This window comes from Salvelinus alpinus, chromosome 20 (assembly GCF_045679555.1).
Source record: "Salvelinus alpinus chromosome 20, SLU_Salpinus.1, whole genome shotgun sequence".
Classification (NCBI taxonomy): Eukaryota; Metazoa; Chordata; class Actinopteri; order Salmoniformes; family Salmonidae; genus Salvelinus; species Salvelinus alpinus.
This window is the reverse complement of record NC_092105.1, coordinates 32955355-32970065: the sequence shown is the minus strand read 5'-3', so window position 1 is coordinate 32970065 and position 14711 is coordinate 32955355. Positions and strand designations below refer to the sequence as shown.

The 14711-nt window shown below is 42.8% G+C and overlaps 1 protein-coding gene across 2 annotated transcripts; it reads right to left on the bottom strand.

The window, feature by feature from the left end:
• Nucleotides 1-625: 625 nt before the first annotated feature.
• On the bottom strand, nucleotides 626-14269 carry LOC139546681 (signal transducing adapter molecule 2-like). Of its 2 annotated transcripts, XM_071355337.1 has the most exons (15): nucleotides 14088-14269; nucleotides 13105-13189; nucleotides 11611-11686; nucleotides 10650-10745; nucleotides 10331-10477; nucleotides 6804-6870; nucleotides 6424-6625; nucleotides 6130-6224; nucleotides 5868-5950; nucleotides 4885-4972; nucleotides 4528-4582; nucleotides 4015-4171; nucleotides 3114-3274; nucleotides 2668-2862; nucleotides 2083-2222 (listed from the first exon to the last, which is right to left on the bottom strand). In XM_071355337.1, the coding sequence occupies exons 1-14, from the start codon at nucleotides 14215-14217 to the stop codon at nucleotides 2694-2696; spliced, it is 1611 nt and encodes a 536-aa protein (XP_071211438.1). In that variant the 5' UTR covers nucleotides 14218-14269; the 3' UTR covers nucleotides 2083-2222; nucleotides 2668-2693. The 2 variants fall into 2 exon arrangements, with proteins under 2 accessions (XP_071211437.1, XP_071211438.1); XM_071355336.1 differs by having other exon boundaries at nucleotides 626-2862.
• Nucleotides 14270-14711: the final 442 nt, after the last annotated feature.

Here is a 14711-nt window from a genome sequence, read left to right as displayed (position 1 = left end):
GACGGAACCGAGCCCCTACACCAAGGTCATTATAACAGAGGGAACCGAGCCCCTTCACCAAGGTCATTATAACAGAGGGAACTGAGCCCCTTCACCAAGGTCATTATAACAGAGGGAACTGAGCCCCTTCACCAAGGTCATTATAACAGAGGGAACTGAGCCCCTTCACCAAGGTCATAACAGAAGAAACCGAGCCCCTACACCAAGGATTCCTAAGGAAGGGACACACCATGACTCATTGAACATTACATCTGACAATAGGGGACAACCTCCAGTTCCACAGGTACAAGATGAATAGTGTTGCGTCTTCCCCTTCCGAATAGATTGAAAGACCTCATACATGGTCAGCAAGAAACAGAAGACATGAGTGAAAATAAGTCCTTTAAAGATGTGTAAAACACAAGAACATTATGCGTATGATTTTGTGCGTATGATGGGAGAACATATTCCGCAACCATCTGCCTTGTAAATTACTGCCTATTGTTATTCTTTCTACATCATGTGTCATTGACTAACTGTTCTCCCATCATACACTTACAAGATGTCCAATTATTTCACAGTATTCAGAGAACACATATTACAACAAGAAAAATAAAAAAAAACAGCATTATCAGTACAAGAGAGCCTTGAACACAGGTACATTTTATTTGAAAGAATATTAGTCGACTGTGTTAGGAAATTATTTTTACAATAACACAAGATAAAGAGAAACCTTGATGTTACAAAACATAGTCGGTTATTATGTCGGTAGTACTGAATCGGAACATTCCCTGGAAACGTTTTAAATATAAAGAGTTCTAGATATACAGATGTCAATTCCTTATTCCTAAAGAAAAACAAGGCATTCAGTGGTAAATAAAATGTTAACAAGGTTAAAGTGCAATACCGACAATGCCAGAAGATATTTTACATGTAATATACACAACACCGTTTAAGAGGCAAGGTAAGACAAATAAAGCATAGACAGTTCTTATGAGTCAGAGTTGACTGATTCATTAAGTTCAGATGAACATTTTAGGTCTAACAGTTCTCTAGCTAGTAGTCTTTGTCCACACCTTTATCAGTAAAGACCAATTTCTAGCTGTTGGTCACGGTAGCTATTTGTTCTGCTTGCATTTTGGATAAGACACAAATAAAGTAAAAACAAAAGCATTAAAAGGAGAAAGTATATCTTACATCTAGAAACCATCAAATATTATCTGATCATATGGATATAATCCAGAGAAAATATATAACAAATAAAATACAAATCGAATTACAACATTAAAATTAAAGGTCCAACTGCAGAGCAGACAGCCATACCAATGCAAAGACAAGTAATGCATAAATGAAAATATGTTTGAGAAATAGATTTCTATGAAAACGTGACCGCCCACAGCCCAGAAACATGAAAAGCAGACAGATATCAATTTAATAATTACAGACATCTATTAATAACATATATTGTCAAAAGCCTTTTCAACAGAAGAGTGAATAAAGAAAGACCATAGAAAATAGATAGGACTAGGCTCATTTCCCAATCAACCACTTATAGCTTGCAATTACATCTTGTTAAATCACTGTATATGGGGCCTCCAGGAAGTTGCCTAGAGCCTTGGCACATGAATGTTGTGTTAACCAAAAGCCATGTTGTTATGTAGCCTGGTCCCAGATCTGTTTGTGCCATCTTTCCAACTGCAGTATTGTTATTGTCAAGCCAAACATGACAAATTCCATAAGTTAGCAAGAGAGCAGAAACAGACAGGCACCCAGGCTAGATCACATTTGCATTACAAAAAAAGTAATGTGTATAAAAATGTATATTGAACATACAACTGCAGTAATTTGGAAAGACTGCATGGCCACACTTCAAAATCCATTTAACATTGAATGATAAGTTCATTTGATAAATTCACCTTGAAGTAGCACACAAATAAAAATGTTTAAAGATTTTGCTTTACTCCTAGAATGTATTAAACACCCAAAGGGTGTTGCAAGGCAGGCAGTGTATGGGGAATTAATCAAACTATATTGTGGTATTATAGTAGTGACTAAACCACAGAAAGAAATACCGATAGCTGTAGCACTTCATAACCTTTGGCCCCGAGAAGGGTAAACTAAAGTGGATGATGCTGTTAGAGAGGGGGATAGAAAAAAACAAGTCCTGGTCGGGGTTGGGGTCAATTCCATTTCAAATTGACTTGTCCTGGCCAGCCATGGACTCCTTCAATCGGACTGATTTCCTGATAGACCAGAGGGTGAAGAGAAATCAACATTTAAAAATATAAAATAAAAAACTGAACAGGGACACACATACCATCTATGACGCAGTTTGGAAATGATCAGCTGGACAGCTGCCCACTTAAATGTTTTTGAGGCAAACCAAGATAAGGAAAATTACTTATTTTACACTTTCTATTTAAAACGTTCATCCCTTCAAAATGGGCCGTGGTGGCTGGTAGGTTGGCATGTAGTCTCCCTCTCACACAGCCACCGACCTTTGTGACAATCTAGGTAGTGTCCCAAATGGTACCCTATTCCCTACGTAGTGCACTACTTTTGACCAGAGCAGTAGTGCACTACGTATAGGGCATTTTATCATAAAGGTCAAAATAGGGGGAGGATAATCACACACACACTTGTGTATTGTTGTACTGTGTCTGTTGGTGGGGATATGCTGCTGCTCACTCAGACAGCCTTGGTTGTATTGCACTTTACAGGAGAGGCTGCTGATAGTAGGCCTGTTGCTGCTGTGGGACCTGGTGCGATGAAGCAGCCATTTGATAGGAGGCTGGTGGCAGGTTGGAGTTCTGATAGGCCGACATGTCCATCTGTGGGGCTACACCCATCTGTGGTGGGTAGCCGGCAGGTGCATATGGAGAACTGCAGTGAAGAGACAGAATAGTACAATAGTTGCCACCTACCGCCTAACACAAGCATAAAGGCCGACATTTAACCTTAACACAGGAGCAATGCCCCCCCAAAAAACTTAGCTCACAAATCCTCTAGTGGGATGTCTCAAAACAAACATATAAAACACAAGACTGGCCTCACAAAATGGCTGCTGTTAAGCTAGCTAGTTGCCTAGTCCGGTGTCTCATGGTCCAGGGCTGGTATACCGAGGAGAGGCCTACCTGTAAGGAAGCTGTGCTGGCTGACCATTGGGAGATGTGACGTTAGGGGGGAGCGACTGGAGGGGCCCGGGTTGGTCAGAGCCCATGTAGGCCTGCTGGCCTGGGGGGCCCTGGGGTATCCCTGGGGGCATGTAGGAACCACCAGCCTGACCTGGGTATCCCTGAGAGAGAAAGAGACCTGTGTTCAATATGAAATTTGATAAAATATTTGATTTGATTTATTTAACCAGGCAAGTTAGTTAAGAACAAATTCTTATTTACAATGACTGCCTACACCGGCCAAACCCGGACAATGCTGGACCAATTGTGTGCCGCCCTATGGAACTCCCAATCATGGCCGGTTGCGATACAGCCTGGATTCGAACCAGGGTGTCTGTAGTGACGCCTCTAGCACTGAAATGCAGTGCCTTTGGGCTCCCGAGTGGCGCAGCGGTCTATTTCATAGTACACTGTATATTGATTTACTCCACAAAAATATAGCATGCGTTGGCAAGAAACAACATTACTTCAGGTGCAGGCAGTTACACAAGGGACAGCTTGTTTCTAAAATGGCTTTGCAGAGCTGTGCAGAAAGTGACAAGGAGGTAAAAAGAGTCCAAGCATGAACACTGGAGTCTCCCATTAGTCTTCGTCTCCAAGGAGGGACACTGACATCCATCATCAGGGACAAATTGCACAGCAGACAAAACACACGAGGTCACACAAGGTCTGCGTCTGAAATGGCATCCAGTTGCCTACATAGTCCAACTACTTTTTACCAGAGCCCACCATATGAATATGGTGCCTTTATGGACCCTGGCATAGTGTCTGCCTTCACTGAGGTCACCTGTTTGTGGATGTACAAGGTAGTGACCTGAACAGAAAGTACGTCACAGTGGTTTGTTTCTTTCTCCTAATTGACCTGCATGGGGAGTTGAGAGGCAGGTGTGTAGTGGGGCTGCTGCTGGGACTGCAGTTTGGAGTAGGCTGTGTAGAATGGTGCCTCGTTCATCAGTTTGTTATAGAGCTCCAAGGCCTCCAGCACCTTCACATTCAGCTCAGACAGCTCAGAGTGTTGCCTGCCAGGGATGGAGGGAGAGAGAGGGAGAGGGGAGAGTGAGAGAGGTTGAAAAAGAGAGAAAGAGGGAGAACCGCAATGCGAAGGAGAGAAAAGAGGTCATCCCGACACTTGTAGGACAAAGACTAAGGTTCTGTGAGGGTGATGATCCCTGGTACTCATCCAGATAGTCAACATAAAGCAGGTATAACTAAATTAATAACTATGTACACTGGCCAACATATTTGACTAACCAATATAAATAAAGGGTGTCATGCAAACACTGCAGTGTAGCCTCTAATATACTATATTGTCCCTGCAGTACACTGCAGGGACAATGCAGTACACTGCAGTACACTGCAGTTAAATTGACTTTACCTGTCAATGTCTTCCAGCTTGTCATCAATCATTGGATTCATCTGCTCACAAGCACCTGAGAGGGTAAAACATTGATAAAGTGAGGCTAAACAGACAAAAACAGTGTGAATGTAGTCAAGCCAACTGCAGTGTGTGTGAGTGAGTATATAGTCAAGACAACTGCAGTGTGTGTGAGTGAGTATATAGTCAAGACCACTGCAGTGTGTGTGAGTGAGTATATAGTCAAGACAACTGCAGTGTGTGTGAGTGAGTATATAGTCAAGACAACTGCAGTGTGTGTGAGTGAGTATATAGTCAAGACAACTGCAGTGTCAATGAGCATGGGATTTATAAGAGCAGTAAGTCATTGTTTTATACCCTCCAGTTGGACCAGCTCTGGGCAGTCAGGTGCTGCATCAGCAGGGTCAGTATTCTGGAGCAGATACAGCGCTCCATCCATCTTCTCCTGGGGGGGGGGGGGGGGAGAGAGAGAGAGAGAGAAGAGAGTAAGAGAGAGGGGGTGAGGGACAGGTGAAGGGAGGAGAAAGAGAGTCATATATGATGCTACAGGGTTTTCATTGGTCAAATTATCAAAATGAATGGTGGACTGATTGATTGTACCCATTTAACCAACTATGAATAAGCTAAATTATATAGGCCTGCAGGTATGGACAGCCATAGGCTGAATCCCAAATCACTCCCTTCCCCTTGGTCCTCCGTTTGTGCATTCACGCGCGCCTCCTCCATATGCACATCGCACCAGGCTTCACAGCAGCAACAGGCCTACTATCAGCAGCCTCTCCTGTAATGGCAGGCAACCAGGGTGCAATACAACCAGGGCTGTCTGAGTGAGCAGCAGCATATTTCCACCAACAGACACATTGCAAGTGTCCCAAATCTGGGTGTAGGGGAGAATGAACTCTCCAATAGCCACTTCAGCCAAGCCAGCAAGGCTGCAGGCTTCAGAGTGAAGCACTATCACACACCGCAATATGTTTGGAGTTCGCAATGTAATACAAAAGAATGGAGGAGGCATGCTTAAATATATGCCACGTGTCTGATTTCAACACCTGACACAAATAACAGATGAAATACCTCCCAAATAAATGGTAACTGTTACTGAGGTTCATCTTCTAAAGTGACAGTGGGATTTATTCATTAGAATTTCATGCCAATTGTAATATTTTAAAGTAGAACATAACTGCATCATTCAAGTCACGAGTGTCCCGAAGTTGATGGGTTTATTGATCCCCTCGCCACTCTCTGGAAGTCACCCTCGGACTTTCGTCAGCAACACGTGACAACGTGCGAGTGGTTTTGGAAGCACCAATATAGTAGGTCCAGTACGTAGAAGCACCCACCTCATCTATAAAGACAGGCTCAGACTCCACTATGGCTTCTATGCTGGGCTCCTCCGGGGCTGGTGTCTTCTCCACATACGTTACTGTAAGGAGAGAGATTTACATTTGACATTTAGCCGACACACTTATCCAGAGCTACTTCACGGTCAGGATTTCAAACATGAAACCAAACACTAGAACGACTCTCCCTGCCTCAGTATGAGACCGGGGTATGAGGGTACAAGAGAGTGAGGTATGGTACAGGATAAGGGGGAGAACCTACCTAGTTCAGGCTCAGCATCGAGGTTGGTCGTGACAAAGTTGGATGGGAAGAGACCTACTCCTCTGTGGTTCTCTCCTTTCCACCAGTTTGAATCACTGTGGCAGCAACATGGTGTTATCAGTTCAAACATTCTTGTAAGTAAACCATTCATTTTGTTTACATAAAATGACTGCAGAACCTGAGAAGGTTGGCACTAGATATATGACTGAAGACAATTAAGTTGAAGCGTGGTTTCCACATTGGCCTATACAATAGGTCAGACTCAGGTTTCCATAGCAACACGTCGTTAGCTACCTGTCGTCCAGGACTAGGATGAGCTCCCCCGTCTTGAAGGTGAGCTCGTTGTCTTCGGCCGCCTCAAAGTCATAGAGCGCCCGCACCTTCCGAGAGTCCTTGCTACCCCCGCCCCCGTTGGTGTTGAAGGGGGGGTCGGCGGACACGGTGAGGGGCCGCGTCTCAGCATGCTGCTTCTGTTCCTGCAGCGACAGCTCAATAGCTGCAGATAGGAGGACAAAGGCATGAGGGTCAAAACACATACTATCATCAGGACAACAATGGAAATAAGTTCTACACAAATGTTTTAATCTCTCTAATATTGTATTTATTCATCCACATGCACAGTTCATAATGTAATATGATGAGGTGTTCTAGAATCTGTTGGATAGGATCTGTACCTTTGGCAAGGTCGTCATCGTCAGATGGTTTACTAACAGCAGGTGTGGTGACCTTTAGGCTGGACCCCTGTTGACAAAGAGGTGGGTGGTTATAGAGAGCGAGAGAGAGAAAGCCTTCCAGGACAAATGGGGATTTGGATTGTTTGTGACTGACGCCGTCCTGTAGGGAATAATAAGTACTACAGGCTTTCCATGTAGTATTGTGGTAGTAAACAGATTATGAATAAGAGAGAACCTAAAATAAATCATCACTTCATATGCTTAAAAATATAGCCCAACAACAGGAAAATAGTGATGAAAATAATGAAGAATAAACTGCTGTCTGTGAGAGGGGTTGGGCAAAGTAGTTTCAGTAGCAAACTCCTCACAGTGCCACTTATTAACAGGACACTCAGCCGACCATTTTAGCTAGGAAGTAGGCTAAACAAATAAGCACCAGACTGTCCCTCAATCACAGCAGGAATTCTCATCCCCCTTATAGGTAGAACTGGGGTATTATTACATCAGAGGAAATTCCATTCTGCACTCACGCCTTAAAAACAGACACACAAGCTCCACCCTCCTTCTCTTTATTGGCAACACATGGGCGAGCAAGTGCACTGAGAACACAGGCAGACTGCACAACACGGAGCCAGCGAATGTATACACACAGAGCTTATTTGTTACAGGGGACCACAGGTGGAAGTCACGAGGAGAACTTTGTGTTTGAGATAGGTAGACGATAACAGTTGTTTTAGTGAGTCTGGCTACAATCAGAGGGTAGAGTACTGAAAGATTATGGTGAAAAAAATTAATAAAATGTCAGGTCAAATGGCTCTATTTTCCAGGTAAGGCACATAGGCCCTCAAAGAACAACGTAACATCAATGCCCTCTGGCACAAAAATGGTCAATTAAAACAATAGCCAAACTCTTTTAGGCGGGAGAAACAGAGTTAGTAGGGATGGGAGACTGGCCACAGCTTATACAATGGTATCAAAACAAATGTTATTGGTCACATACACATGGTTAGCAGATGTTATTGTGAGGGTAGCGAAATGCTTATGCTTCTAGATCCGACAGTGCAGCAGTATCTAACAGGTAATATCTAACAATTCCACAACAAAACCTAATATCTAACAAATTCCACATCAAAACCTAATACACACAATCTGGTAAAGGAATGGGATGAGAATATATAAGTATAAAATATATGGATGAGCAGTGAGAGCAGCTAAGATGCAATAGATAATGAAGGATACAGTATATACACATATGAGATATGTAAACATCCTTAAAGTGGCATTATTAAAGTGACTAGTGTTCCATTTATTAAAGTGGCCAATGATATCAAGTACGTAGGTAGGCAGCCCCCTCTCTGTGTTAGTGGTGGCTGTTTAACAATCTGATGGCCTTGAGAAAGAAGCTGTTTTTCAATCTCTGTCCCAGCTTTGATGCACCTGTACTGACCTCAGCTTCTGGATGGAAGCAGGGTGAACAGGTAGTGGCTTGGGTGATTGTTGTCCTTGGTGATCTTTTTTGCCCTCCTGTGACATCGGGTGTTGTAGGTGTCCTGGAGGGCAGGTAGTTTCCCCCCTGGTGATGCATTGTGCAGACCGCACCACCCTCTGGATGAGCCCTGTGGTTGTGGGCGGTGCAGTTGCCGTACCAGGCGGTGATACAGCCCGACAGGATGCTCTCAATTGCGCACCTGTAAAAGTTAGTGAGGGTTTTCGGTGACAAGCCAAGTTGCGCCGCCTTCACCACACTGTGTGCGTGGACCATTTCAGTTTGTCGGTGACATGTACACCGAGGAACTTAAAACGTTCCACCTTCTCCACTGCTGTCCCGTCAATGTGGATAGGGGGGTGCTCCCTTTGCTGTTTCCTGAAGTCCACGATCATCTCTTTTGTTTTGATGACATTGAGTGAGAGGTTATTTTCCTGACCCCACACTCAGAGGGCCCTCACCTCCTCCCTGTAGGCTGTCTCGTCGTTGTTGGTAATCAAACCTACCACTGCAGTGTCGTCTGCAAACTTGATGATTGAGTTGGAGGCGTGCATGGCCACGCAGTTATGTGTGAACAGGGAGTACAGGAGAGGGCTGAGAACGCACCCTTGTCGGGCCTCAGTGTTGAGGATCAGCAGAGTGGAGATGTTTCCTACCTTCACCACCTGGGACGCTTTGCTTGTTTGATTGCCTTACGCAGGGAATAACTACACTGTTTGTATTCGGTTATGTTTCCAGTCGCCTCGCCATGATTAAATGCGGTAGTACGTGCTTTCAGTTTTGCGCGAATGCTGCCATCAATCCACAGTTTCTGGTTAGGGAAGGTTTTAATAGTCACAGTGGGTACAACATCTTCTATACACTTCTTTATATACTGGCTCACCGAGTCAGCGTATACATCAATGTTATGGTATGAGGATACCCGGAACATATCCCAGTCCACGTGATCGAGCAATCCTGAAGCGTGGAATCCGATTGGTCAGACCAGAGTTGGATAGACCTAAGCACTTCCTGTTTTAGTTTCTACCTATAGGAGGGGAGCAACAAGATGGGGTCATGGTCAGATTTGCCAAAAGGAGGGTGGGGGAGGGCCATGTATGCATCGCGGAAGTTAGAGGAGCAGTGGTCAAGTGTGTTACTCGCTCGTGTACTGCAATCGATATGCTGATAGAATTTAGGTAGCCTTGTTCTCAGATTAGCGTTGTTAAAAATCCCCAGCTACAATAAATGCAGCCTGTTTTCCAGTTTGCATAATGTCCAGGGAAGTTCCTTGATGGCCGTCTTGGTATCCCCTTGCGGGGGGATAAACACGGCTGTGACGATAAGCGAGGAGGGTTCTCTTGGGAGATAATACGGCCGGCATTTGATTGTGAGGAATTCTAGGTCAGGTGAACAAAAGGACTTGACTTCCTGTATGCCGTTACAATTACACCATGAGTCGTTAAATCATGAAACATACACCCCCGCCCTTCTTCTTACCATAGAGATGTTTGTTCTTGTCGGCGCAATGCACTGAAAATCCTGTTGGCTGTACGGACTCTGAAAGCATGTCCCCAGCTAGCCATGTCTCTGTGAAACAGTACGTTACAATCCCGGATATCTCTTTGGAAAGCAACTCTTGCCCTAATTTCACATTAGCGAGTAATATACTCAGAAGCGGTGGGTGGTGTGCGCCCATCCGAAGCCTCACTAGAAGACCGCTCCGGCACCCTCTCCTCCGACGGCGTTGTTGTTTTGGGTAGGCCTCTGGAATCAGTTCAAATGCCCTGGGAGGTGCAAACAAAGGATCCGCTTTGGGAAATTCGTATTCCTGGTCGTAGTGCTGGTTGTGCTGGTAAGTTGAAGTCTCTTTGATATCCAATAGTTCTTCCCGGCTGTATGTAATAACACTTAAAGTTTTCTGGGCTAACAATGTAAGAGATAATACATAAAAAAACTAAATACTGCAGTTTCCTAAGGACTTCCTAAGGTCATCTCTATCGGCGCCATCTTCAGCAACACTAGGTTAGGGGGATGGACGCCAGGCTGTTGACCACTTTACCTGTGAGCCAGAAGACGGGAAGACGACCCCCTCCTCTCTCAGAGACTTAATGGTGGCACTGATCAGACAGAGCTGTGGATCTTTCTGGAACTCATCACACCACTCCACCATCATCCCCTTCAGCTTGTCACACACCTTAGGGTGGGCCTGCGGGGATAATAGTAATTATTTTTAGGCTACTTATTTATTTGATAGAGGCAAAACATTGACACACAGAGCTTGATAGAGCCAGTCGATTGTTATCCTCACGTGCATAAGTCTGACCATCATCAATTCACCAGACATATTTCAACAGAAAAACCTTTGACAGCTTACGTACCCTGCTCAATATAGCTCGGACTTCAGTGGCAAAGTCCCGTGAGCAGATTTCTAAGTGAAAGATTCTTCCACTGTTATTGACACAGGCAGCCAGCAACTGAAAAAGAGGGAGAAAAGCCAGGTTAGTCCAGTAGTCAGCCTGGATGATCTATTTTGAGGCTTTACAGTAAAACAAGAATAACGCTTTGATTCACATCCACACCAAAGTTGAATAATTGATTAACACATATGACACCAGTGAAATTATGCATGTTTTTATGATTCGGGGGGCTAAAGTTGACTGAGTGAGAAGAGAGAGAGAGAGACATCTAAAAATAGAACAGCCATGTGACCATCTACCCCAATGGTGAGTCAGAGAGAAAGATCACATGGTCTGACGTTGAGCATCATCACTCCATAATAACACTGAGCAGCAGAAAGAACAAAACAGTAAAAACCTTTCTAGGGCCATGGATCATCACACTGACTGCTGTGGCATGGCTGCCCACAGCGATGATACTGAGTTACGAGCTCAGAGCTCTAGAACTGCCAAGAGCAGCAGGAGATGGACCACTCCTCCCAAATACTTTATTACATCAGACTGGAGTGTCATTGAGGCTTAGGGCAACAGTCAGTTTTTGATCCACCAGCCACAGTGTATAAAGAAATTCACACTCAGAATTTCTTCCAGCACATTGTTCAAACTCTGCTGTCCATCATATAGCAGGATTCATGACTCATATTACCTGTGTATATGATCCCAGTCACTCAACAAGCTCTAGGGCCTGACACCAGGAAGTGAAAAACCTGACCTTGCACTAGGTTCACACCTTTCCAATATATTTCTACATTGACACTAGGCTAAGCTGAACTCTATCATACATTAATAAACCTGTTATACAGTAAGGAAACCCGCTGGATTTTCCAACGGTCTAGTGAATGATGTATTTTGTCTTGAATAACACAATAACAAAGTGACTCACGGTGAGGGCTTGCATGGCAACATGTGGGACCTTGTGGTTGACTCTCTTCATCACAGACCTCAGGCAGTCCTTAGCTCTGGGAGAAGACAGGCAGGTAGAGACATACAATTAATATGGCACACAAGTAGTAGGTTATTATAACATGAGTCATCTTCAATATACGCTTATTAATTGCATATTAAAATACCCCATTCCCCTCCAATCTTCCTGGAGACCTGCTGATACACTATTATGAGTCTGTAGTTTCACATATTATTTCACAAATACTTGGAAGCAATGTTCCCTGTAAGAGAAGCACGAGATTAGAAAGTTGAGTGAAGTTCAGAGTTTTCGCCGTAAAAAAAAAAAGAGACACATAACGTTTCCTTTCACTGTGGGAATTGTGATCGAATCAATGTAATATTAGCCAATTTCAATGCAACATACGGAAACAAAAAGAAACTATGCAAGACTTATTAGTATGCAAAACTAACTGTGCAAGAGATTTTGTTGTAGGCAGAGCGCATCGGAGTATGAGTCTGTGCATTGACAGGCATGACACAGGCTCGTACTCTACACAGACCGATGCGCCATAACCAATCAGAGCTGCAGTAAATAGACCTTTGCCCTATATGGATTTGTGCAGTTCACTTTTACAGTATGAGCGGTTACGATTATTATGTGCTTGTTTTGAGATCAAAGCAAGAGCTGAATGTAGCCATGTGTACATGCACATTGGTTCATATTTTTTGCTAGTTAGTGAGTTATTTGCCCAGTTATAGCTAATTTGTAGTCAGCAATGTGGGAATGATTGCTTCCTACAAGAGCACAAAACATGTACATTTGTAGCCATCTTCGAAAAGCTAGTCAGGTAAAGAGCTTTATTTTATATCTTAAAGGGGCAGTGTATATTTTGAGACAGGCTTGAATAAGCTAAGTAGCCAATATGCAGAGGGTAGCATAATTTGTCTGATTCTCTGCAATAATGGTTTGGGAATAACATTTATGTATTTTGTAAAGTGGTTTCTTGCATTAAACAACAACATTTTCAGTCACCTCCTTGCCTGAAGTGGATAAACAGGTTAATGTCAAGCCCTGCATGTTTTTTTCTCTCAAAGGTCTCATGGAATGAAGGCCTACATTGAACACCACACATTGGCTGCTACTGCCATTTCCATGTTAAAATATTATGTGATGCATTTTCACCATTGTTTTTTATTTATTGGTAGGCCTACATTATGATCAAATAGCCACAGTAGCCTACTTGGCCACTGTTAAAACAGTAAAATGAAAGCGGGTACAGCCTCAGTGTTCACAGTAAACGTGCACCGGTAGTTGCATAGATATTTCACAAGGTTCAAGGTTGCGCTCAGCCGACATGAGATTTGCTCAGTGACGAAAAATATTAGAGAGAACATTGCTTGGAAGTACTTGAAAATTAGCAAGGCAGCTAGTGCTCTGGTCCAAGTAAACAATGAAGTTATTTTAGAAACAGGAAGTCTCATTCCAGCTTACCCATTGGGTGTATGTCCAACCCTGTCACAGATATCCATGATCAGGGCCCAGTCCTCCACTGTCTTGGTTTCATTGGTGGCTTTCTCTGACAATGTGGTACACCGGGATACATGTGGTTAGGTGAGAGAAGAGAACCTGTGGTTCGGCATGTACTGTCCATATAATCGCTGCTTTAAACAGTTTGCGCCTGTATTTTCATAGGATTGAAAGTTACTACTATTATGGATGTTGTATGATTAAACTAGCAATAAAGCAGTTAAAAGTAAGTTATTCCTTATAACTTCTTTGTTATGAAATAGCCATTACACATCGGTGACTAGCTAGTTAGGCGTAATTGTACAAAGTTCAAATAATAGTGTACAAGGGGACCATGAGAGCTTGTTCCAAAGATGATAAACTGTTCATGGAAAGAGGGTGATTTGCATGTAACATTTGCATAAAACAAGCAATTCAATGATACAGCTGAAAGTAAACCTAAAACGAATCCAACCCATACATCTGGCTAGTTAACTAGATAGATAGCTCATGACGTTATACTTTTTTAATATGTGAGTTTGTTGCAGTTCAGGATGTCTCGTTATTGAAAATCGTTGATTAGCTACAATACACTGATTACACAACAACTAGCTAACATATATAGCTAGCACAGTGGTAGCTAGCTAGCTAGATAGATAGGTAACGTTAGTATGACCGATCGTCATTTAACATTCAAACTGTCTGCTAACCCTGTGACTACTAAGTTAGACTTACAGAGTTTACCAAAACCACATAACTGGTTAGCTATTTAGATAATATAACATTTGATTATAACGTCACCGTGTAGCCAATGATATGTATAAATAAGGTGTCTCCTTCTGTATGTGGTGTAGCCAGACTAGTTGTTGTTAGCTTGCTGGCTAGCGGTTCTGTCGGTAGCTAAGATGAAGCTAACTAACCGGTAGCTCACTCCGAATCAAATTGCCCAAATTAAGTGCTCAACTTACCAACATCTTGGTCGAATGGATTCTGCGCAAATAAAGGCATGTTTATCCCTTTAAACCAACCGACGTTGTTGAGAAAGAAAACGTATAATATTTTTTCAAGAATATATATTTTTAAAAATCCCTTCCTCATCCATCAAACTCTGTACACTTATACCAGTTGCTCTTCCGTAAACTTGGGTGACTGCAAAAATGCCTGATTTCTTTTTAGAATTAAATGCAAAAACTATAGAACTGAAATAATTTCGACACTTATCGATGCATATATATTTAAAACTAATTAAAGAACGCAAATTAAACATTTCTGTATTTCTACATTCAAATGAATCATGTACAGGCAAATACAAATACACCTCTTATGACCCTTTAAAATATTTTTTCTTCTTCTGGTGTAACACTGCCACCAGTGGGTGGTGGAAGAGGTACGCGAATATTCCATTGTTCCTTTCCTCTTATTATAAGGCTTATAATAAAAATGGAATGGTTCGAAAAAACATGACGTATATTACCACACATAAAGAACAACATGCAGCAACAGTGGTACATAAAGGACCATAACGATATTTATGATTTGTTGTAATTCGAAATATAGGCTATCCGATACGCACAGTATTTTGTTTGTTTTGT